Source organism: Pelophylax lessonae (assembly GCF_965119305.1).
Source record: "Pelophylax lessonae genome assembly, chromosome: 2".
Classification (NCBI taxonomy): domain Eukaryota; kingdom Metazoa; phylum Chordata; class Amphibia; order Anura; family Ranidae; genus Pelophylax; species Pelophylax lessonae.
Genome location: NC_138769.1, coordinates 240530735 through 240557847, shown reverse-complemented (window position 1 = coordinate 240557847; position 27113 = coordinate 240530735). Strand labels below are relative to the sequence as shown.

General features: G+C 43.1%; 1 protein-coding gene across 1 annotated transcript in view; it reads left to right on the top strand.

Moving 5' to 3' along the window:
- Positions 1 to 27113, top strand: part of LOC309548485 (putative helicase MOV-10) — a gene marked incomplete at its 3' end in the record, with an annotated part of 164208 nt that overhangs the window by 14674 nt on the left and 122421 nt on the right. The window contains exon 2 of the mRNA XM_082248431.1: positions 16274 to 16367. Coding sequence (XP_082104557.1) covers positions 16274 to 16367 — 94 coding nt within the window. The remainder of the gene's footprint in view (positions 1 to 16273; positions 16368 to 27113) is intronic.

Genomic DNA, 27113 nt, shown 5'->3' with positions numbered 1-27113 from the left:
CCTGGCAGTAAGTGCTGAACAAAGATTTAAAGTGATAAGCGGACAGTTACATGGAAAGTGAAAAGGTTACTTTCATACAAAAATTCTCGTACGACAGAATTCAACTTCAGAAGTGACGTCATGTGTTGAATTGTTTTGTATGTATTTTTTAGTTTCCGAGCATGCCTAGTCTTGCTGTTATGATTTTTTTCGGACAAAAACTGTACTAATTAAAGTGGAGTTCCACCCAAAAGTGGAACTTCCGCTTTAGGGAGTCCTGACCCCCCGACATGCCACATTTGGCATGTCATTTTTTGGGGGGGGGAGCGGGTACCTAGTTTTGACAGGTACCCGCTCCCACTTCCGCTCGGAGCGCCGCGGCGCCCTGAGCGGAAGTTCTCCTCTCCCCCTCCCTCCCTGCAATCTTCTGGGACACGTCAGAGGTCCCAGAAGATTGCCGGCCAATCACGGCGCGCAGCGCGACTCGCGCATGCGCAGTGGGTACCCGGCTGTGAAGCCGCAAACTGTAACAGCCGGGTGCCCACAGCAGTGATGCCGGCGCCGAGGGAGAGGATCGAGGCTTCCGGCGGCCGCATCGCTGGACCGTTGGACAGGTGAGTAAATGGCTGGAACTCCGCTTTAACCGAAAATCGGATATTGTGTTCCCGTACGATAAAAATTATATAGCCTGCACATCCACTTTTTGTCGTACGAAATTCCGTAATCGGTTGTTGAAAACAATATACTAACAATACGAAAATCGGCAGATCGTTCGTCGGACGAAATTTTACTTCCGATTTTCTTATCGTGTGTACGGGCCTTTACCCTTTAAGCAAATACTGCTGATATATTTTAGCAACATCAAGCATAGCACAGGCACATTCACTTTTTAATTATTTTGCATGAAATAAGCAATATAAACAGTTTTTTTTTTTTTTATCATTCTTATTATGTGTTATATCTTGTGCCCAGGAAGTATTGCATTGTTTTACGGCTGTCATTACCTTTAATAGGCCCCCCACCCAACAAAATTACAACCAGGCTACTATACACATTCTTTTGGGGTTGAAAGGCCATTGCAGCCATTTATTAAATAACAAAATAAAAAAATACAAAATCACAACCTTTTTAACCAAATACATTTTGCATTATCAAAATATGACAACAGCCCTATTATTGACCTCCTTATAGGTCTGGGCCTTTGAAGGCACCTGTATTTCCCTGATTGGCTGTATTTGCCATATTTCCACTGCTGTGACTACACCGATTCAAGGAAAATGTAACTATCAATGTACCCTTGATACAGCCAAAGAACCGTTAATACCATGCTGCACTAACCTAAATAGGGAAGGTACCCGTACCTGCGTTTGACCTAACCCATTGTTCTCTAAAATTAAAAAAATACCCCTGCTAGCTGCTATGACAATACCTGCACATAGAGAACAAATTTATCAAATCGAAATGCAGTACCTATTATCAAACATTATCAAACACGAATCTCCAAAGAATGTGAGAAAAGAGAAATGACTACTGTAAAACAAAGAAAAGATGGCCAACACGGCCAAAAGCATAGAGAGGGGGAAGCTCATCTGCCACTGTCACAGCTCCAACTGACCATGAGGCCAAGTCACCTTCCTGTTATCACTCCATTATGGTCCCATCCTGCCCCTTAGCAGACCATAAGGAGGATAATATTTGTGGTTGGCTGCATTTTTATGGCCCTTCAACCACTCCTCCTTAAAGTAAAACTATGGGCAATTTTTTTTTTTTTTTTCATTTTGGATAGGGTAAGGGAGAGTTATAACCCCTGTCAGTTTTTTTCACCATCTGTGTCCCATTGTGGGAATTTCCCATCACTTCCTGTCCCATAGCCAAACAGGAAGTGAGATGAAATCTCTGCAAATTAAAGTAATTTCTTGGGGATCCCCAGATCACCGGAATTAGTGTCCCCATTGGAAGATTTTTCATCTTTTACTTTTCTGGGGACAACCCAAAAGTTGGGGTTTTCTTTTACTTTCACTTTCAATTATAATGATAAACAGAACAAATACGTAGAGAAGGGGAATCTCCTTAACGGGGACTAGGGTTGCCACCTCATCCCTTTAAACCAGGACACAAAATAATTACACAGGTTCTGAGGCTAATGTAATGCAGATAAGGCACTAAGCGATTTTAATTACCACCTTAATCAGCCACAGAACCTGTGTAATTAATGTGTCCTGGTTTAAAGGGATGAGGTGGCAACCCTAACGGGGACACAGACAGCTATTAAAATTGAAATAGGCTCTAATCCCTCTCCTCTCTACCAAAAACTAAAAAAAAGTTTTGCCTTTATTTATACTTTAAGTTGCAAAGGCAGTGGACGGGGGTGTACATATGTCATGGCCGTGATGCAGCAAAAATTATTTAACCACTTCCAGACAGCTTGCCGCATTTATACTGCGGCAGGGCGGCCCAGCTGCACAAAATCACGTACATGTACATAATTTTGTGCACGGGTTTTCGGGGGCACGTGCGCGCGCTCCGTTCCTGCTGTGATTGGACACCCGCTTCCTGCCAGTGTCATTTATACAGTAGCAGTGCATTATTCTTAGTACTGATCACTGTAATGGTGTCACTGGTCCCCAAAATGTGTCACTTAAGGCCCGTACACACGTACCGATTGTCGGCCGTAAAGATTCGGCCGACGACCGATCGGCCGATTGTAGGCTTGTTAGTATGATGCTTCCGACAGCCGACAGCGCATTTTCGGCCGAACAGAATCTGTCATGCAGGCATTAAAATGTTTGTTGGCCAACACCAGAACGGCCCATTGTTCGCCAGTCAGTAAAGATTTCGGCCGACAGACAGCAGATTTGCAAGACTGGGCATGCTCAGAATAGAAAAAAGACAAGGAAAGTTAACCATCACATGACATCACTTCTGCAGTCGGCTGTTGTTGGCCGACAAAATTTGTGTGCAGTCTTTTGCAGTCTTCAACAGACACGACAGCCCTGGACAAAAGACGGCCGATTGTTCGGCCGACGATCGGTACGTGTGTACGGGGCTTTAGAATCAGATTTGTCTGCCGCAATGTCGCAGTCCCACTCACTCAGTCCCACTCCCAATCACCGCCATTACTAGTAAAAACAATTTTAAAAAATCCATAAATGTATCCTATAGTTTATAGACGCGATAACTTTTGCACAAACCAATCAATATACACTTATTAGTATTTTTTTTTTTTATTACCAAAAATATGTAGCAGTATGCACATTAGCCTAAATTGATGAAAAAATGTGATTTTCTAAATGTTTTTATTGGGGATGTTTTATAGCAGAAAGTAAAAAATATTGTTTTTTTTTTTTTTAAATTGTGGTTCTTTTTTTTTGTTATAGCGCAAAAAATAAAAATCGCAGAGGTGATCAAATACCACCAAAAGAAAGCTCTATTTGTGGGGAAAAAAACATCCATTTTATTTGGGTACAATGCTGCACCACCACGCAATTATCAGTTAAAGCAATGCAATGCCATATCGCAAAAAATGGCCTGGTCATTTAGAGGGGTAAAACCTTCCGGAGCCGAAGTTGATAATTGTCACGCTTGGCAGGTAGTACTGCCTGGCTGAACGCAGCCCATTCAACTAAGTACTAAGTGGGTCTGCACCACAATAGCCCTGCAACCACGTGTAATGCATGCGGATGTGGCGTGGTAGCGCAGGTTTGTAGGGGGTACAACAGGCAGTGAGGAAACAACATAACGCCTCCTGCCAAACACCCTCTGAGGAGCGATCTACCATGGATTACCCTTCAGAGAGCAACACATGTTTCAGTGGACAATTGAGTATGTGTGGGTGGTTCCTGCGCTATCTGAGGCGGTGTTAATTCCTTCTTATTGCTGCACCACGATACTGGTACCAGGAACCAGTTGACACAGTAAATAAATGGGGGGGTTTTGTGGTGCGCTTCAAAAGTGAATTAAACTCCAAGAACGTTAATTAAAACTTAAATATAATATAATTGATAGATTCATTTGTGGTGTGCGTGTGAAAGATGGGGTGTTTCTTTTTAGTAACTACGTATCCTTGTAGCTATAAATATATTGTGCTTCAATAATTAAATAAATTGTGAAATGAACAAATTTTCCAATCTATAAAGTAAAATGTTTCAGTGGGCTACCTTAATGCAAAACATGTTAACACCCAACAAAACGCATGTTTAGTAAACTAAAAAAAAAAAGGATGGCTTCTTCTGTTTGCAGAGGTGAGGATGTTGCATTGGCACAAATTTGAGTTTAACTCTTGTAGAGCGGCGGGGGGGGCAAAATCAAGGGTATTTTTTACAAAAATCTTGCGGTTTAATTCTGAACCTGTTAGTAAACACCCTGTTGTACCCTGGGAGTCAGCTTGCTTAAAATCCCAGCATGCATTGGGAGCAGTTTTCAGTAAGTACTGAGAGCTTGCTTTGCTTGTATGTGCTGCTTTTTGATTTAAGGAGCAGCTGTGGATAAACTCTACATCATGGAGACCGTAAGGTGCATGGCTCAAAATTTATATATGTGTTTTTCCTTTCTATATAATGAAAACTGGGTCTGTTTGGTTAAAGTAAGCTGCCGTTTTTTACTTCTGTTTAAGGTCTGTTTGTGGCCTAAAACAAACATGCTGCCATTGTGACCTGAACTACCATCCTGCATATGAAATTCAGGTCAGGGCCTTGCTTGGCATTGAAGTCAGAAATTTGGCTCCAGATCTTCCCCTCACATTTTATTTTTATAGGTTCACTTTATTACTCTGATCTAGAGCAGATACCCTTATCATTCAGTTTTATGTCAGTATATATAAATTTTTTTTTTTTTTTTTTATTGAGCCATTGAATAAACATTTTTAATTGTTAATACATTAGCTCTAATATGTATATTGTACTCCTACAAAAATGTGTCCGGTCAAAAAACGTTTTCTTGAATTAAAAAAAAAAAAAAAAAAATGGCTAAGGAAATTTGCAGTTGGGTTAAGTAGATATTAAAGCCATAAAAGCTTTGGATTTTCCTTCGAATGGAGGTAGGAAAGGGTGTATAGCTCCGTACACACTCCATGTTCATAGGGCATTGCATTGTGCTACAACAATGTTGATTTAGGCATTCATTCCAATGACATGGGGCCTGTTTGGAGAGTGATAGGAGTACATTGCTAGATGCTTGTTGTGTATGTGAAAACAGCCATAGTAAATGATTTTTGTGTAGCTCTTGGAGAAATAAACTTGACATTCGGTGGCATAACATTTTACACAGTTTAGGCTACGTTCACGTTTACGCATGTGCCTAAATTCCCTCATCGCCTCCAGGACTTTTCCAGAGCCTCTCCAATCCTATGGAACTCCTTACCCCAATCTGTCCAATTTTTATCTCCTAGTCATATTTGCTTTTAGACGATCCCTGAAAACCTTCCTCTTCAGAGAAGCCTATCCTACCCACACCTAACAACTATACTTCCATTTTCTCCATCAGCTCCCCCCCCCCCCTTTCTAGATTTGTAAGCTGTAACGTACAGGGCCCTCTAATTCCTCCTGTATTGAATTGTATTGTAACTGTATTGTCTTCCCTCGTTTTGTAAAGCGCTGCCCAAACTGTTGGCGCTAGATAAATCCTGTATAATAATAATAATAATAATAATACTATAAAAATGTGCAGTTAGTGCGTTTTTAGGCCCCTTTCTGGGGCTTTGTGTGTTTTTTTTCATGTGCATTTTAATGCGTCTTTGGGGTGTTTGCTGGGAGGAGGAATATATTGTCATGCACATAAAATGCATGTACATGGCATTTTTCATGCAATTCAATTGACGTCTTTAGAGCCAAAAATGCACCATGCTGTGTGTGAAAAAGTTCCTGTACCTTTCCAAAAGAAAACGCACCAGTGGAAACTGCATCGATGTAAACGTGACCCTTCAGAACTAACGTTAAATGGACTGTAGTGCGTGTCTGCAAACGCACTGCAAAATGCATAAATGTAATTCTAGTCTTAGACCAGGGTTCCATGGAACCCTAGGATTTCTTCATGGGTTGCAAAGAGTTTCTTAAGCAATTTCTCCACCTCAGATAAGTTCCCACTGACACCATTTTATCTTTTCTGCTGTCTGTAAGGTGGTGGTTCTTCCCAATGACCACAAGTGTAAGGAGCTTTTTTTTCTCCCACTGACTATCACACTAATGTATCATGAGTTTTAGCTATAGTAACTTTAAGCAGGGTTCCCTGAGACCAAAATGATTTTTCAAGGTTCCTCTGTGTTGAAAAGGTTGAGAGAGGCTGTCTTAGACCTTGAGTTTTTTCCTAAATGTGGTAGTCCTGACATAAAGGGCGGCTTCACGCTGCCCCAGAGCAGACCCGGTTCACTTTGGTCAAAGCACAGCTAACCTGAAGTTTTAAAGTGGGTTTCACTTTCCCTTAGACTTCTATGGGGTCCCGTAGTTTTGGTGCGGTTTCAGAAAACCCAAAAAAGATGCAGCCTATAGGAGGTTTGGTGCTCTTTCTGAAAACCACACCAACATTGCAGGACCCCATAGAAGTCTATGGGAAAGCGCAACTAACCTGCACGAAAACCACAACCTAGCTGCACTTTAGCAAAAGCGCAGTGGGGCAGTAGCTCCCAGACATATTAAAAAGTTTAGGTAAATAAAAGCTCTCAATCCTGCACCATTCTTGTCACTAGGGTCGAAAACGACGATTGATTTGACCCCACGAACAATACATTAGAAAATCAAACAATTGTTACAAAAGCTAACATTTTCAAACAAAATTCTACTGATGCATGGCCAGCTTTAGAATGCAGCTCTGTAATGTAGAGAAGATGAGTATTGCTTAAAAAAAACTTATTTTTTTTCATGTACTGGGGGGGCAACACTTTAAAAGAATGAACGTGCACTTTCAGCAAAAATAAGGGTGATGGAACCAGAACTGTACCCTGTAGGCTCTAGTCACACTTGCAACTTTGGACATCAAAGTCTCATGCAGTGTTAATTTTGGCAGCAAATTTCAATTTAGTTTTAGTCTTAGGACTAAAATGGCATTTTAGTTTTAGTCCCATTTTAGTCTTCTGCAAGTGTTTTTTCGTTTTAGTCGTATTTAGTCGACCAAAACTCCAGTACATTTTAGTCGACTAAAACGTCCTACATTTTAGTCGACTAAAACTGATTTTAGTCATCTATAATCGAATGGGTGTAGTTCAATTGTAATTTGTAATGCATTATTTAAGCATTTCTCTACAATTTCCAAACTCATTATATACTACTGCTGGTCCTGGAGTGAAAAATCGAATGTTATTATTTATGGTGGTATTAAGCTTTGAGCATGCACCAGTGTTAATTTTGGCAGCAAATTTCGATTTAGTTTTAGTTATAGTCTTTTGACTAAAATGCCATTTTAGTTTTAGTTGTATTTTAGTCATCTGAATTATTTTAGTCAACTAAAATTGTGTTAATTTAGTCGACGAAAACGTTTTAGTCGACGAAATTAACACTGGTCTCATGACAAGTCATTCCCCATGTTTTCCAATGATAACCATTCATATATGTGCGACCTAAAGCTGCAGCAACTTCAGAGTAGTTCATGAACTACTTTGGTCTAATTTTCATGCAACTTGAGGGCCATAGACTTCAATGTTAACCCTCAAAAGTTGCATGATAACCCTCAAAAGTTGCACGATAACCCTCAAAAGTTGCATGAAAGTTGTACCTGGATGTTATACAATGCAACAGTTGTCCATTATCACTGGTCAAAGCCAAAGTTGTATCCAAGTTGTACCCATCCATTGCACTGAAGTCGGTGCAACTTTGGAGTCATACAAGTGTAAATGGAGCCCTAAGCCTTCATTCACACTGAGGGCGGGATTGAAATTGTGCGAGTTAGGCTGAACTCGCCTGATTTGAAACCCGCATGTCAGTCCGAGGGTGATTTGACAGGCATCTGTGAGGGTTCCTGCACAGATGTCTATTGAAATCACCCCCGAAGTTGCCAAAGGTAGTGCATAAACTAATTTAGGGAATCGGTGCGGCGTTGCAAAGTCTAACTGTGCCGTTGTGGCCAATAGGCCCTGATTTGGCATGCGATTTGACGTGTCAAACACATGCCAAATCGGCCCAATGTGAACGGGGGGCTAAACGTATGTTGGCAAGAGCAGCTACTATATTTGTGTCCTGGTTTTTCCTTAACCCTGTGACAGCAAATATTTTATCACATACAGTACATCTTAGCTTAAACGTAGCCAGTGAGGTATGGGATAAATTCTAGTCGCTACATCTACCAAAATCTTCGTAATTTTACCTGATTGGTGCAGATTTAATGGATTATTTAGACAGCCTTTCATCAAAAAAATTTTTGTTAAAGTATTGATCAAGCTGATTAAAATCTCACTGTGTGACCACCTTTCATATGGATAAGTGGAGCAAGTTTTTTTAACTTAACCACCTCAGGACCAGAATGTTTTACCCCCCTTGATGACCAGGCTATTTTTTTGCGATCCGGCCCTGCGTTCCTTTAACTGACAGTTGCGTGGTCGTGCGACACAGTACCCAAATAAAATTTATGTCCTTTATTTCCCACAAATAGCTCTATTTTGGTGGTATTCACCTCTGTGGTTTTTTTTTTTATTTTTTGCGCTATAAACAAAAAAAAGAGCGACAATTAGAAAAACTTTTTTTTTTTTTTTTTTTTTTTTTCTGTTTTTACTAGTTATGGCAGCAATCGAGGATTTTTATCGGGACTGCAACATTGTGGCAGACAAATTTGGATACACAACTGACATTTTTGAGGGGACCAGTGACATTACTACAGTAATCAATGCTACAAATATGCACTGTTACTGTACAAATGACACTGGCAGGGAATGGGTGAACGCCAGGGCCGATCAAAGGGTTAAGTGTGCCCCTAGGGAGTGCTTTCTAACTTTGTGGGGGTTGTACTTACTGGATGAACACAGAGACCTGTGTTCCTAAATAGGAGGAACACAGGATCCCTGTGTTCATCACTGGCAGAACAGCGGTCTGCCTTGTTTACGCCGGCAGAACGCCATTCTGTCTCCATGGGGAGCGATCGCAGGAGCGTGGCGCACATCCCGTCTGCTGAACCTGCTGATTGGCTCCCCCTCTGGCCAATCTGTGCGTGTGCGCACCCCCACTATCTTGTTACACAAAGCGATGTACAGGTACGTCGATCCGCGTAACCTTTTGGGAACATGTTGCATGTTGCACCCATCTTTAGGGTGTTGCATGTGACATGTTCCCACTGCTGCAGCTGCTCCCTGCTGCCACCCCCCCCCCTTTCCTGTGACAGCAGTACGGGGAGAAGCCTGCATGGCCGTGTCATTCATACACTGAGCTCTGTGTATTACGGAATTACGAGTCCGGACATCCTTGATGGTGCAATGATTTCCACGCTTCTAAAATAAAATCAATCTGCTTCAGATGGACAGGGTGCTTTAAATTATATTTTTTTTACACTGTCCCTTTTTTAAAAAAAAAATTGACGTCGCTCCAGTCCTCCAAGGCCATAGTTGAGTGGGGGTCATCTTGCCCTCACTCGACTTCCTGCCGGGAAATGTAATTGACCGGACCATTTTCCCCACTATCAACCGCTCCGATAAGCGGGGAAAACGACCTTGAAGCGGCGGGTTGGTGGGGGGGGGGGGGGGGGTGGGGCTGGTGGCACATAGGAGGGGAGCACACTACTTTGGATTCACATTGCAGCAAGACTCACCTAAAGTTTATGGACTATTTGATTCGATACTGCACTCAATGCACTTTTTAACACCGTTGGCACTTTATCTTCAGCACTTTACCAAATGTTTATTTTGTATCACAATAGATGAATGTTTTTGCTCTTTATTTGAATGCACTTTATTAGTGCAGCGCTGTAGTCACTACACACTATTAGATTAGGTTATTTAACCATCAATTACTTACCCAAAAGGATTTACAGACCTTTGTGCAGGGTCCACACCCATTAAAAAGTGAGTGCTGACCTCAGATCTGTCACAAAACAAAAGACAAAAAGTCCCCAATAACAAAGAGAGAATCTAGCAATCAATCAAGGTACAGTTTCCTAACAGACCCTAATCTGTCTTGCTAGAAAGTCTGTCCACCTTCTCTGCAACAGCTTCCAATTTCTTGGCATTGCTTTGTGTTCCCCCTTTTTTTTCATGAGGGCGCTAGTTTATCCAAAAGCCCTTTTGTTGGCCCTTCTAAGCCAGCTGGACATAGTTCAGAGGCAATGCAGTGCATAATGGTTTAACCACTTCCTGAATGCCTGCCCGCAATTTACTGCGGATGGTCTAGGCAAAGTGGCTTACCCGTGTGTTGATGCCTACTTCCAGGTTTAGGACGCACGCCCCCCAGCCGGCAACCAATGTAATTGTACCCAGCAGGACCCAATCGGCAAGTCCCAGCCAATAATTAATGGCCAGGACCTGCTGATCACAATCCTAGCCGAGAGCTCTGTGTTGACAATCAACATGTAGCTTTGTACAGAGAATGATCTGAGAAACTTACAGATCTGTAATTAAAAGCAGCATACTTTAAACATATTCTAAATATTTAGGCACACATTTAACCCCTTGATTGCCCTAGATGTTAACCCCTTCCCAGCCAGTATCATTAGTACAATAACAGTGTATAATACCACTGATCACTGTATGTAACTCGTGATGTCAGTAGCAGCTAGTCAGTTCCCCCCAGCATCAGTTAGTGTCAGATTTACCACTGCATTATTCCAGTCCCATTAAAAGTCACTAATCCCCACCATTGGTAGTATAAATAAATAAAACTTCCAGTATATATACAATAGTTTGTAGGCGCGAAGTGCCGTTTTTTACACTGGTGCGATGCAGGGACCCTGTGAATCCACTGTTCCCACTGCAATATGCAAACTGCTGGGAGTGTCAATACAAAGTTAGACATCCCCAGATTAGTTTGCATATCGCAGTGCGAGCTGTCAATTCGGACAGGAATCGGATGTAAACACGCATGCAATCCCAATTCTGGTGCGGACCCATAAAAAGGTCCTTACCTTGGTTCTAATGCTGTGTGTGTATGTGTATAAAAAAATATTTATTCAGTAGCACCCTCCTAGGTAGGTGATAGGAAAAAAAGCATCAAATGACTCCTTCTGCTTATCAGGGGAGCTGGATCTGTTAGATTTGCCTGTCGCATGTTTCCAGGCATGATTTATTGGGTCTAAGGGAGTAGCCCCACTGTATCCAATAATGGAGCTTGTTGGACAGTGGAGGAAACCTAGCCAGTAGCACACCAGGGTTTATGGCTGTCTCAGTGGGTGGGCATTCCTGAAATGCATCCTGGGATTGGCAATAAATTCTGAGGGAGCAAGTGACGGGGCTTCTTTTGGTGGGAGCAAAGTCCAAGAAGGAGGTGGACAGCTGTCTTTCCTCCTGCAGGTGTGAGGAAGGTGGTTTAGGCAGTCGGCCTAGTGAACCGGGTGTGGAGCTGAGCTGCAGAGGATCCAGAGTGCTGGCAGAGTCTTTGGGAAAAACAGTATTGTGAGTACCAGAGGGTCTGCCTGAGAGAGGGGACAACTCCAGAGAATTCAGGGGATCAAGGAGCCAGCTCACAAGGTGTCAGTAAAGGGGGTGCCGTGTAGTTGACCCTGAAAATCAGGAACAAAGGGGGTGCCAGGAAGGGCCCTGAAGTTGTTCAGCAGTACAATACAGATTACCTCAGGAAGTTCGTTCACTTATACTTCACAGCTAAGGGTAAAATGAAGCAGCGGCCTAGCCATGACTAGCATTATTCAGCGTTACTCAGCGTTATTAAGGATCTTTCAAGTCGCCCCAGCCAATTGTGCATAGTTACATTAAGTTGGAGTATCCCACTCATTCACTTCTCCTATCCAAGTTCTATATAAAAACACAAAAACCAAAGCTACTGGACTGTTTCCTTACTGAGCTAAAACACTTGGGAAAATGTCATGTTGTTGCCAATAGTAACCCAGGGGAACCCGTAATCTGCATCTCCCAAGGGAGTAGTGCTATGTATGGTGTGTGTGTGTGTGTGTGTGTATATACAGCTGCAAGAAAAAGTATGTGAACCCTTTGGAATGATATGGATTTCTGCACAAATTGGTCATAAAATGTGATCTGATCATCATCTAAGTCACAACAATAGACAATCAGTCTGCTTAAACTAACACACAAAGAATGAAATGTTGCCATGTTTTTATTGAACACACCATGTAAACATTCACAGTGCAGGTGGAAAAAGTATGTGAAACCTTGGATTTAATAACTGGTTGAACCTCCTTTTGGCAGCAATAACATCAGCCAAACGTTTCCTGTAGTTGCAGATCAGACGTGCACAACGGTCTGGAGTAATTCTTGACCATTCCTTTTTACAGAACTGTTTCAGTTCAGCAATATTCTTGGGATGTCTGGTGTGAATCGCTTTCTTGAGGTCATGCCACAGCATCTCACTCGGTTGAGGTCAGGACTCTGACTGGGCCACTTCAGAAGGCGCATTGTCTTCTGTTTAAGCCATTCTGTTGATTTACTTCTATGCTTTGGGTCATTGTTCTGTTGCAACACCCATCTTCTGTTGAGCTTCAGCTGGTAGACAGATGGCTTTAAGTTCTCCTGCAAAATGTCTTGATAAACTTGGGAATTCATTTTTCCTTTGATGATAGCAATCCATCCAGGCCCTGATGCAAAGCAGCCCAAAACCATGATGCCTCCACGACCATACTTCACAGTTGGGATGAAGTTTTGATGTTGGTGTGCTGTGCCTCTTTTTCGCCACACATTGTGTTGTGTGTTTCTTCCAAACAATCAACTTTGGTTTCATCTGTCCACAGAATATTTTGCCAGTACTGCTGTGGAACATCCAGGTGCTCTTGTGCAAACTGTAAACGTGCAGCAATGTTTTGTTTGGACAGCACTGGCTTCCTCTGTGGTATCCTCCCATGAAACCCATTCTTTAGTGGTTTTTTTTACGTATTTTAGATTCGCTAACAGGGATGTTGGCATTTGTCAGTGACTTTTGTAAGTCTAGTATTCTTCTTCACCTCACTGAGCAGTCTGCGCTGTGCTCTTGCAGTCATCTTTACAGGACGACCACTCCTAGGGAGAGTAGCAGCAGTGCTGAACTTTCTCCATTTTATAGACCATTTGTCTTACAGACAATTTGTCTTACCGTGGACTGATGAACAGCAAGGCTTTTGGAGATACTTTTATAACCCTTTCCAGCTTTATGCAAGTAAACAGTTCAAAATCGTAGATCAGAGGCATCATTCACATCAGGCAATGCTTCTTGTGAAAAGCAAACCTAGAACTGGTGTGTGTTTTTTATAGGGCAGGGTAGCTGTAACCAACACCTCCAATCTCATCTCATTGATTGGACTCCAGTTGGCTGACATCTCACTCCAATTCGCTCTTGGAGATGTCATTAGTCTAGGGGTTCACATACTTTTTCCACCTGCACTTTGAATGTTTACATGGTGTGTTCAATAAAAACATGGCAACATTTCATTCTTTGTGTGTTTATTAGTTTAAGCAGACTGTGATTGTCTATCGCTGTGACTTAGATGATGATGATCAGATCGCATTTTATGACCAATTTGTGCAGAAATCCATATCATTCCAAAGGGTTCACATACTTTTTCTTTCTCGTGTGTGTGTGTGTGTGTGTGTGTGTGTATGTATAATTTTATTAATAATGTAGCAAGGTTTCCAGGCCTATGGCCTGATGTGGGTCTGCCATTAGTACCGGAATCCTCTCCAGCCCATGTGAGCTTGAGTCCCCAGGTGTGACAACTCCCGCATCTTTTGTTTGTGGTTTTTATTATAAATTAAGGGGATAGGAGAAGGGACTGAATGGGATACTCCTTTTGGCTTTAACTAATTACAATTGGGACTTTGATCCTGTAAATGCCCGTTGGCGCCTCTGTGACGCCAGCCAACGCTCACCGACTGAGTACACTCTGTAATACAGAAGAAGGGTTGAATCCCTGACCTATAGTACAGTAGATCCAAAACTGAGAACTGTAGAACTCCTGACGCTTTTTCACTGTGTAAGTCTCTGAATACTTTCCCCCGCCTGGCACAGCTTGAGGTAGTATTTTGTAGAACTCTGGATAACTATTACTGTAACTGGCACACGCAATACAATTCAGGGCCCAGACTGCAGGTGCCCCCTTTACTCCTTGAACTCTTCAGGGTCCACTGACTATGTACCCCCTTTACAGCTAGCTGACACTGGATCCCAGAACCTCTTCCGGAGTGGTCCCCTCTGACTCTAGGCAGACCCCCAGGGGCAATCCGCAGTACTCACGACCTGTGTAGGCTTTCCTGGGTCTCTCTCTCGCTCTCTCGCTCTCTCGCTCTCTCGCTCTCTCGCTCTCTCGCTCTCTCGCTCTCTCGCTCTCTCGCTCTCTCGCTCTCTCGCTCTCTCGCTCTCTCGCTCTCTCGCTCTCTCGCTCTCTCGCTCTCTCGCTCTCTCGCTCTCTCGCTCTCTCGCTCTCTCGCTCTCTCGCTCTCTCGCTCTCTCGCTCTCTCGCTCTCTCGCTCTCTCGCTCTCTCGCTCTCTCGCTCTCTCGCTCTCTCGCTCTCTCTCTCTCTCTCTCGCGCTCTCTCTCCTTCCTTAGCTCTCTCTCTCTCTCTCTCGCGCTCTCTCTCCTTCCTTAGCTCTCTCTCTCTCTCTCGCGCTCTCTCTCCTTCCTTAGCTCAACTCAGCACTCTGGAGTTTAAGGCGACACCCCGAGACATCCACCTTCCTCAGACAGGAGGAGAGAAAGCCGCACTCTCCTTCCTGGGACTCTGCTCCTTCCAAAGACACCGTGCCACGCACTTCCCCCCCCCCCCCCCAAACTTATACCCAGAATCCCTTCGCAGCATTATCTGCCTTCTGGGGTAGTTACAAGTTTGAATGTGTTCCCTGACAAGGCTGCTGCTTCGCCTTCGCCTCTGCAGCTCAGCTCCACACCTGGTTCACTAGGCCATCCGCCTATGATCACCTTCCTCATGCAACAGGAGGAGAGACAGCTGTCAGCCTCCTCCTGGGACTCTTCTACGTGCCAAAGACACCCTGTCACATGTCCCCCTGGCTTTTATGAGCAATCCCAGGATGCACTGCAAGAGTGCGCTCCCACTGGGACTCCCACAAAAGCCAATGTGTCACCGGCTAGGTTTCCTCCACTGTCCCAACAGGCTTTCCTATTGGATGCGGTGGGGACACTCCCTCAGACCCAGTGAATCGCACCTGGGAACAGGCAACCTAATTGTGGGGGAAATCACCTTAGACCACAAGCTGATACAAGGAAAAAAGCATTTATTCTCGTATACGAGGAGACAGGTTATAGGTTATACATAGGCATGGGCCTATTAGCTACAGTGACCCGTGGAATAGGGCTCCTTACACATGCAGCTAACCTGTCTGGTTTGCATATATGTCTCTTATCTTTATATACATACTAGAACATCCTGTCTAAAAAAAAAAAAAGAAAACCTCCCCTCTGGACAATGATTGGTCGCCCTAAATACAGGCTTTATTATATCCTGAAGGGGGGGGGAGGTTGAACAGTAGCTTATTGTGTGTGTATAGTATACTGTCACTTATTCATTAGACACATGAGCCATTTCCTGGGCTACAGACACCTGGACAGGAGATGCCAACATTATGGAGCATAGTAGGCCATTGTTAGCAGGATATGGTGGAAACTCATGTGATTTGCAATTCTAACAAAACTACGTGTGTGTATGTATGTATGTATGTGTGTGTGTATATATATATATATATATATATATATATATATATATATATATATATATATCTCTTATAGGCATAAATGATTATAAAACATATAATTATGAAACATTCACAATTTCTTTAACCCTAATAGATCAGACTCCCCTGATAAGCAGATGGAGCATAAAATTCTTTGAACCGAACTAGGAGATAGATAGATAGATATATTATTAATTATTTTCTGTTTTTATTTTGTAGCTTTTTTTTTTTTAAATGAAAAAAAAATGGTAGCAATTGTGTTTAGGTGCAGTACTGTGTGACTGCATTTACCAGTCAAAGTAGCATGGTCATGAAGAGGGGTAAGATCTTCGGAAGCTAAAGTTGTTAAAGAAATCCTCCTAGGCAAAAGAAAATTGCCTGTGTAGCTGAAAAAGAGGATGTTTTTCAAGCGATGGGGAAAATGGGCATGCACTTCCTTCTGCTTTTTTCTACTTTTGATAATGTTGACAAATCTCTTTCCTATGAGAACAAAAAAAAAAAAAAAAAACTAAACTTTTTTTTATTTATCTTTTCTTGTTTTTTAGGCATAATGATTTAACACCTTTTTCCTCAGCAATCTATGGGCTTAAACACATTGGAAAAGCTGTGAGAAATGGTAACAAAATTCAACTGTTCAAGGTATGTGCTCTGTTTTCCAGCTGTATTTGGGTGATTCTTACTAATTACTGTATTAATAATTTAATACCTTTTTGACATGTTGCAGAACCTCTTCAGCTGCTCAGTGCAAATATGTAATGGGATATTCCTAGTTCATCATTATTGTCAACTTAGAGTAAAACTTCTGTTTGCGCGGTTTGCAGCCCACTGAAAAACATAGGCTGTAAATAATGTGCAAAAAACTTTCGCAATCCAGTATTCTGCAGCCCCTAGTTCACGGAAATACACTGCTCAAAAAAATTAAAGGAACACTTTTAAATCAGAGTACAGCATCAAGTCAATTAAACTCCTGGAATATTGATCTGGTCAGTTAAGTAGCGGAGGGGGGGGTGTTAATGAGTTTCAAGTGCTTTGGTGTTAACATCAGGGGCACTAGATGGGCAACAATGAGACAAACTCCAAAACAGGAATGGTTTTACAGGTGGAGGCCACTGACTTTTTTTTTCCCCCAGTCCTCTTTTCGGACTGTTACTAGTTTTCCATTTGGCTAGGGTCTGTGTCCTACTGGTAGCATGAGGCGATACCTGGACCCTATACAGGTTGCACAGGCAGTCCAACTCCTCCAGGATGGCACATCAATACATCCCACTGCCAGAAGGTTTGCTGTGTCTCTCACCACAGTCTCAAGAGCATGTAGGAGATTCCAGGAGACAGGCAGTTACTCTAGGAGAGCTGGACAGGACCGTAGAAGGTCCTTAACCACTTGCCGACCGCCGCAAGTATATATAGCATATACTGCGGCGGTCAGCCCCGTGCAGGCAAACCGACGTACCCGTCCGCTGCTCGCTCCCGTCGCTCTGGGGCGTGGTCCCGCTGATGACCTGATTGGGTTCAGAACTGATCAGTCATCAGATCCAGGCCAAAGACAGGCCCATAGTGCCCTCCCTGATGCGCTGGCATATCCCGATTTGCAACCCACTGATACTACAGCGCCAGTACTTTCCCCATTCACTGCCCAACCTGGAATCCACGCGGAGACAGCTGGTTTTACGCCCCTGAATTTTTTTTTTGCTGTTCTTCACGGAAGACCTTTTCGGATCTATTATGGATCAATCAAATTTATACGCACAACAATTCATCGCCGCCAACCCAGACAATTTGTCAGGAAACCTATAACGGTTCCCGATTTTTAAAATCTTTCTGGGCCTTTCCCTGAACATAGGCATAACCAAAGAGTGAATTTATGGCTATATTGGTTCACTAGCCCAATTCGCCATATGCACGTGTACTCTGCCTCCATGTCCAGGGTGAGATACGAGCAAATTCTGCGTTTTTTTTTTTTTTTCTTCCCTGCATTTCAACGACAATGAAATCGGTCGTCCTTGGGGAGACCCTGAATATGATCGGCTCCACACAATTCCGCCCCTCATAGACCACATCAATCAGCGGTTTGCAGCCTTGTTTATCAGACCCCCGGCCTTCTCATCCAACTCGTGACCAAAGACCAGGCAATCTCACACCCTGCCATCACTTGCGTAACAATGCCACTCAGCTGCGCCCGGCACAAAGATTTTCCAGCTTGCAGGACCACAATCTAGATGCCAGCAGACTGAGAGCGATTGTCACCGGGCTAATTAAACAATTAACCCTTTCTCTGCCACAACCTCTACGTTATGAGCCCAGAGGACGCTCGTAACTTTAGAAATGCCCATTATGACTTTAGAATAACCATCTGTAACACACACTGTCATCTCAGACAAGAATGTTCAGGGGGTTTTTTCTACACAGTAGCGCTCTTCCAAGAGGCAGGTTTTGGTTAGCTTGCGTTTAAGAGCTTAGAGACAAAATTAACACTTTTCAAAATAAGGCTTAATTATAAAAAGGGTTAAAATTGGTGCAAATAAAAAGATTTACAGAAAAATGGGTTACAAAGAAATGGGGACACAATACAGCAATGTAGAAGAATAGATAAGAATTAGAAATGAAAATACTTGCATCCAAAAGTCCTGGGTGTTTGAGTTCAGAAGCTGAACATGTCATTCTCTTAAGCGATGTTATTGCTTGGATGGTAGAATGAGAACTGTGACCTCCATCAGTTCCTGTCTTTTTCTCTGGCCCGCAGGGGGTATCACCAGAAGTACTTGACCAATAAACACTGGGCCATGGGCAGCTCATAAACTTCTAAGGGACTTACCTGTTAGGGACCTACCGGTTAGACAGATTTGTAACAGAACTCATATCTCAAAATATGTAATGGTTACATTCTTGAAACTGACATTTTATTGTGCGGTATTTAATCTATTTTCCACAGACCCTAAACACGGGTTATCTCAGAATAACCTCTGACCTGTAAGGCATCTGATCGCTAGCTTGTCTTCCCTAGGAACGAAGGTGATCATGTTTGATCTTAGTTCTATCGGTATTTTATTTGGCATCCAAATATCTACTTTTTGTCAAAAAGTTATGACTTGGGTATGGATTTGTGAGATGAGATGAGACGTAATTGTTAACTTTTTAATTAACAGCTGGGCTTGTGGAATTCCACATAGCCTGTAGTGGACATCTGTAAAATAAGATTTTACAACCTGGCCTGTCAGGATGTGGTTTGAGATAAAATCTGCTTTATGACCTCATGCTGTTCTTTTGGAGACACCACTCCTGCTAGAATGTGGGAAGGTGGGGGCTTCTTTAACTCCAGAGAGAGAGGGGGGGGGGGAAGGAAATGACAGATTTTAAACGACTGGTCGTCTGTGTCACTGGACAACATGGATGCCGAAGACAAAATGGTGTCCTAAAGCTCGACACCATTACAGTCTGCGTTGACGAGTCCCTGATTAAGTTTACTGGCCGCCTTGCTATAAAACAGTACCTCCCCAGCAAGCGTGCCGGATACGGGGTCAAGCTGTACAAGCTCTGTGACAGGGCCACAGGCTATACAGTTAGTTTCCAGGTCTATGAGGGAAAAGATGGTGGAGCCCCCCCAACTGCCCAGACTACATAGGGAGCAGCGGCAAGATAGTTTGGGACTTGGTGTCACCCTTATCCGGAAAGGGTTACCATTTGTCCGTGGACAACTTTTACACAAGCATGCCACTATTTAGTCACCTTCTCGATTCACAGATTGGCGCATGTGGCACCATGCGACCTAATCGCCGGGGCTTCCCCCAAAGGCTTGTAAATTCCCGTCTTAGTCGGGGGGGGGGGGAGAGCCTGCTTGAAAATGGACAAATTGCTTGCAGTGAAGTGGAGGGATACACGGGATGTTTAGGTTCTGTCCTCCCTTCACGCAGACCCGACGATCCAAATTTCTACGGCAACTGGCGTTATAGAGAAACCCCTCTCTGTCCACGACTGCAATCTTAATATGGGAGGGGTGGACCTTAACGACCAGCTTTTGGCGCCGTATGTAGTTGCCCATAAAGCCAGACGCTGGGACAAAAGTGTCTGTTTATTTATTCCAATTGGCTATGCTGAATGCCTTTGTCCTATACAGGGCGTCAGGATGAACTCGATCCTTCCGAGCATTCCAGGAAGAGATCATCAACTCCTACCTGTACCCAGGAGGTGTTCCTGCCCAACCTCCCCTTCCAGATGCAGTGAGCCGGCTGCATGAGACATTTTCCACATGTCCTCCCGAGTACCCCTACCCAAAGACGCCCCCAAAAAAGATGCCGTGTCTGTAGCAGGCGCAGATGTGGGCGTGACACCCGTTATTGTCCCAAATGTCCTGACCAACCTGGTCTCTGCATCGGGGAATGTTTTTTGAGCGCTACCACACACTAGTAGAGTTTTAGTGTAGGGTACAGCACGACACAGTGTAGGGCACACAAACGCAGGGTCTCGAAAGATGTTCGCTGGCTATCGACATTTTGAGAGACCCAAGCTTGAAAATTGCAGTTCACAGAAAAAACAATGTTTAAATAAATAAAAAGCCAAAAACCGTTGTAGTGTCAGTTATTTTTATGTTCTTCTACTCTTCCTACTGTACTTTTACTGTACTTTGTTTTTCATTCTTTTGTTAACCTGTTTCTCTTGCAGGTACCCGTCAGCTGCCACACTGATTTTATATATTGACACAAAACAGCGTTTGCGCTCAGGATATATGGATACCTCTGATGGCAGCAGCTGTGGTAGGCTGATTTCACCACTGCAGTTAAAATACCTTTTAGGTATACGTGGAATATTGTCATGTATACCCACCATTAAATCAGTGGGTTTGGTTGTTGGGCGGTTAATGGTGTGTAATACTACACAATATTCCTGTGGTGATTTCTGTTAGGTTCTCTTTTATTTCGTTCAGCCCACAGGCTGCATGAAAAAAAAAAAAAAAACCCTAAACTATATGCCAAACAAGGACCAGCAATGTACTGGTACGTTGCTGGACTTTGAGTGGTTATACCAGGATGATGCCTGCAGATTTAGGCATCACCTCGGTATTGTTTTTTACAGCCAGCGGTCGGCTTACATGTAAAAGCAATCCTAGCGGATAATTGGCCACTAGACTGCTTTTACATGCAGTGGGAGTGGACTCCACCCCCCCCCCCCCCCCAATTTTGGTATGGTCAGATGCATTCAGGTCAGAGGAGAGATCTAGAGTCTAAAAGACCCCAATTTTTTTAAGAAACAGTACCTGTCACTACAGATTGCTATCATAGGGGATATTTAAATTCACTGTGATAACCATAAAAATGATTTTAAAAAATAAATGAAAGGAAAGGTGTCAAAATAACATAAAGCAAAATAAAAAAAAAATCAAGCCCCCCCCCCCCCCTGTCCCCCCATGCTTGCCCGCAAAGGCGCATGCAAGTGTTGGTCTAGTGTCATATGTAAACCACAATTGCAGCATGCATGTGAGGTATCGCCACGAACGCCAGGTTGAGGGCAGTAATTCTTGCAGTAGACCTCCTCTAAGTATAAAGTGGTAACCTGTAAAGACTTTTAAAGGCTTTTAAAAATGTACGTAGTTTGCCACTGCACAGGCGTGCGCAATTTTTAAAGCATGTCATGTTTTTTATCCATGTAATCGGCATAAGATCATCTTTTAAATTTTACCAAACAATTTGGAATTATATAGTGTATTTGTGCATTAAATTTAAAGAAAATATATTTTTTTGCAAAAATTGCGTTTGGAAATGTGCGCAAATACTGTGTGACAAAAAAATTTGCAACATCCACCATTTTGTTCTATAGGGCCTCTGCTTTAAAGAAATATATAATATTTGGGGGTTCAAAATTTTCTAGTAAAAAAAAAAAAAAAAAAATATATATATTTTTTTTCATGTAAACAAAGTCACAGAAAAGGCTTGGTTTTCAAGTGGTTAGAAGAGTGGGTGGTGTGTGGCTAAGATTGAGCATAAAATGCCGGGACAGTTCAAACACCCCCCAAATGACCCCTTTTTTTAAAAGTAGACACCCAAAGCTATTTGCTGAGAGGCATATTGAGTATTTTATATTTCTCCTTTCACCCTTCCAGGACGGCCTACATCTGAGAGATTGTGGCTCCACCCCACAGGAAACACAACTAATTTGCAGCTGTTAAAAGGTCCCACCCATCCTTGAGCTTCAGTTCAGTTGTGTTTCCAACCTCACACCGGAACGTTTGTTTTTTTCGCTGACCTAAACGCAAATGAGTGTCTGATAGGTAACCCTGGAAGGCAGGTGCGGACGGCAGGTACGGACGGCAGTTCAGAGCTCTTCCCTTTGGCTTAGGAGCAAGTCCAAGGATCTTTACGAAAATCTTGGCAGAATTAGTAGGCCATCTTCATCTGCAGGGCCTAAATTTGATCCCTTATCTGGACGATATGTTGATCTTTGCAAGATCAGCAAAACAGGCCATGGCAGACACCCAAAAAGTGATGTCAGTCCTACAGACGGTGGGATGGCTGCTAAAGGTGGAGAAATCCTCAATACAGCAGCACAGGTTCAAGTCTATCAGGGGGTACAAGATAGATTCCAGAGTAAAGAAACTTTTTCTCCCAGAGGAAAAGGTGGAAAAAGTGGTCTCAGCGGTGGAAAATATCTGTTCTCATCCTCGGTGTTCCAGGAGACAGATCATGAGAATTTTGGGGCTGATGACAGCTTGTATCCCAGCTGTAGAGTGGGCCCAACTGCACTCACGAGACCTCCAATTTTTCCACCTGCTCTCTTGGAACAAGAGACAGGAGTTCCTAGACGAAAAAATTACGCTCTCCCCTCAAGTAATATCACTAAAATGGTGGACAGTTCTCCAAAACCTGAGGGAAGGTCGACTCTGGGGTCAAGAGCAACCCTTAAAGATCACCACGGATGCAAGTTCCGAAGGGTGGGGAGCTCACCTAGAGGGAGCTCATGCCCAGGGCACCTGGGATATACAGTTGTCAGGCCTCATCCAACTACAGAGAGCTGAAAGCGGTGGGAAAGGCTATAAGGGCTTTCGAAAAGGACATTCTAGGGAAAGAAGTCCAAGTCCATTTAGACAATGCTTACTTGAATCATCAAGGGGGGACCAGATCAAACACCCTGTTAAAATGAGCTCAGGAGACACTGGGCTGGGCAGAAAAGAGTGATTTCTCTTTCAGCAGTGTACATAAAAGGGAAGGACAACTGGGAAGCGGACTTCCTCAGTCGTCATTCCATCAAGCAGACAGAGTGGGAACTGAATCCCAGAATATTTCAACTACTAGTCCAAAAGTTTGGTCAACCGGAAGTGGACATGTTTGCCACTTGGCAGAACAAAAAAGTAAGGCGGTTCTTCTCCCTGACGCATCAAAGGGGTATGTTGGGCCTGGATGCTCTAGTGCAGCCTTGGCACTTCAGGCTAGCCTATGCATTTCCTCCTCAAAATCTAATTTCGAGAGTTCTACAGAGACTCAGTGAATGGCCGCAACTGTCTCATCTTGATCACACCTTGGTGGCCAAAGAGAACGAGGTTCGCGACCTTGGTATCCCTATCAGTGACAGCCCCTTGGAAACTACCAGAGGTTCTGGATCTGTTACTACAAGGGCCTCTTATTCACCCCAGACCACAGTTTTTTTCAGTTAACAGCCTGGGTAGTGAGCGCCAAATCCTGAAGGAGAAAATTGTTCAGATAGGGTCATTGATACCCTCCTTTTAAGTAGAAAGCCAGTGACTAGGAAAATTTATTCCAAAATCTGGAAAAAATTCTGTACTTGGCAGAGTCAGAAGAAGAATTCCTCTGCCTCAATCCCTGTTATCCTGGAATTTTTACAGGATGGGGTAGATAAGGGGGTGGCAGTTAACACCCTTAGAGTACAGGTAGTGGCACTTTCTGTTTTTTTTTTAGACAAAAGTCTGGCTAAAGAGCCTTTAACTAGAAGATTTTTGTTAGCTCGGGGAAGAGCGTCCCCGATTAACAAAGCTAATGTTCCAGTATGGAATTTAACGCAAGTACTAGAGACGTTATCTAGTGAAACCATTGGACAAGGTTATAACGTGAAAGATTTATTGGGGGTGCCACAAGGGGGGACTTTTCAATTGGGGTGCTTAAGTATTCCTTAATATATAGAGTAAGACTAGAGAGAATTTATTTTTAGTAAAAGAACATGAAAAAAATTTTATTCTGAAACAACAGTAAAAAGTATACTGTAATTATAAGGATTACAATATACTGTACAAAACTGAATTGTGTTAAAAACATATACAGTAAACAGCCATACAGTATCATACAAATATATATATACTCTCCTAACACAAGGGTAGATGGTATATATACTTTATACCCAGTTGCATCCACAATGGATGGTCTTAGTGCAGGAGGCGTAGTGGCCCACAGCCATTAACCCAACATGTTTCGCGGCACTGCCGCCGCTTCTTCAGGGGTATCTTTGAGGGTGTCACATAGATATATTTGTCATGAAAATAACGACTTAAGTGGAAAAAAAATTGAAAATAAAAAAGAAAAAAGAGAAATCAATACAAAATCATTTATAGTGACTTATGCAGTTAATGATATAATATTACAACATATAGAAGTCATAACTATAGTAAACAAATATTGCATGGTGTCCATGATAGAGAGGCAGCAAAAATAGTACACATCGTCATACCTGTTAAACATGCATTAGAGCACGCTGCAATGGGAAATACGACCACAAGGCATAGGGGGGAAACCCCCGGGGGGCGAACACGGGAGACCGACCACAAATAGGGCACAAAAAGTACTGCTGAAGAAAGATGAGGTCTGGAAATTCAAAGTAAAAAGGATATATTTTCAGTTCCATATACATCCATCTGGAGTCTCACCTGACAAGGGGAAAGGGAAATGGCATCTGATAATGTCAGATTGAGCCAAAGCCCTTGGAACTAAAATATTCAAAAAGGAAGAGAAGACTGAAGAGATAACTCTTACCTCAATATTGCCCAGCCATGAAAAAAGGACGGGGACTGGGTGAGATGATGTTGCTATGTGTGGTAGATCAAAAATAAAGGATCCACAAGAGTACTTCCTAAAAAAAGGCAGAAATACAATAGTATGTATATAATGTATATCAACCAATGGGGTTAATGTGAGGTGTTCAATCAATATATGTATCATATCACCAAAAGAGTAAAGCTGGTGAATTTGACCCTAGGGTCAACACCTCTTATGTCAATATATATAAATATGTGAGCGTTGCCCAGTGGCACATGCATCTAAGAATCCATAAGTACATTGAATAATAGACCATAGGGGAGATCAATAGTAAAGTAAGGTATGTTCGATAGATGTACATAGTCAATGAGGAAATAAGCCAATACAATAGGCTCACCCATCGTTGATAGTACTGCAGATTAGGAGGTACAATGATCGGAGCAAAAATCCCCAGCGTTACCTGATAAGAAGACACGGGTCACATCCAGTCCCCGCAGATCGCGGTGGTGGACGCCGAGTTGCCGCTATTTGTATAGACAGGTAACTCCACCCGGATGACGTATAGGACGTGCGTCCTGACGAACATCCGGGCTGACGTCAGGGATGCGCGCGCAACTCGCGCATGCGCATCAGCCGAGGGCCCGCCAACATACCCGGACCGCTTGCCGAAGCCATGGAAACGGCTATGTGGGCAAGGGAAGGAGGGGCAAGCCAAATCGGCATATCGACTCCAACCCCCCAAAAAGGGGGAGGGGCAACACCTGATGTCACGTGTCCGCCATTGGGGGAGCCCAAAGTGATCGCATCCCAATATGTGTGGATCAAGAATAAGCAGACTGCATGCCGAAATTGAACCAAAATGAACAGGAGCGAAAAGAGGAATGTGATATAATGCTGGACACTGTATCATGGACATAAGAAACACTAAAAATATAATCATAACAAATGTAAATATTATAGGAGGCCAAAATGTTCATTGTGCCATCAATAATGAAAGAACAACAGGCAAAATATAAATCAAAGGGTTACAATATATGTATAGCATATTGAAAGAAAACAAATGATACACGTGTAGTGAGACGCTATACGTCCACAACCCGGCTATCCATAAAGGTAGTACAACTCCCCAGGATGTTAAGGTTCATATATAAATCTACTGACCGTATCGCATGGATAATGTTGGTGATGCTGGACAGGGAGAGAAAAGTAGTTTTTAGCAGCAACAGAAAGGGGACAATAGGAATAAGCTAGGGGGGAAGGATGAGAGAATGAGGTAAACAAATACTATACAAAATAGTAATAGAGGAGAAAACAAAAGGGGGGGGGGAGGGGGGGGGGGGAAAGGAAAAGGGGGAGGGGAAAAGGGGGAAAGAGACATAAAAGCGGAATAAGCACAAAACAGTATATAAGACCTATAGAAACGCTTTGTAAGAGTGAGCTTCATTCAATCCTGGAGGTATAGTAGCGTTTAGCCTCTCTATCCAGAGGGTTTCACGCTGTAGTATTCTCTGATCCCAGTTGCCTCCTCTAGGATCAGGGGGAATGATTTCCAGTACTCTAAATTTAACAACTGAGTTATCAAACCTATGATGTAACCCTATATGTCGGGTGACCGGGGTAAGGATTTTCCCCCCTCCCGAATGGTATATGTGGTCCCCCACTCGTTGGCCTAGTTGTCTGATCGTTTTGCCAACGTAGAAGGCGGAGCACTGGCAAGTCATAAGGTATATCACAACCCGAGTCGCACAGTCTGCGGATCCCCGCAGTCTGTGGAAGGAGCCATTAGGTAACTGTGTAATCGGACCCTCCTCGATCCAAGGGCAGCGGGAACAGCCACCACATTGGTAAGTGCCCAGTCTGCCCCCGGGTCGAGGTCGGTCCTCGGTATAATGGCTTTTAATCAACAAATCTCTAAGAGATGTACCTCGTCTAAACACGATTTCAGGATATTCCTTGACATATTTGCCAAGGGTATTTTCCTCTTTTAGTAGATGCCAGTGTCTCTGGAATATGGTTCTGAGTTGCTCATGATTATTGGAAAACTGGGTGATTATTTTTATCGTGGGGTTGGAATCCATTTTATTTTTACGCTGTAATAGGTCCTCTCTTGTCAGTGCCTTAGCCTTATTAAAGGCTTTTCTTAGGGTTGTACGAGAGTATCCCCTTAGAAGTAATCTCTGTTGTAATTTTTTAGCTTCCCGAAGGAAATCCGGTTCCAAGGAGCAGTTTCTTCTTATGCGCAAATATTGCGCAAAGGGAATACTGTTCTTTAATGGAACTGGATGTGCACTAGAGGCGTGCAATAACATGTTTCCTGCACTAGGTTTCCTGTACAGGCTCGTAGTGATATAACCGTTCATGTCCTTCCTGATTTCGATGTCTAAAAAAATAATACATTCTGGATGAAAATTGTAGG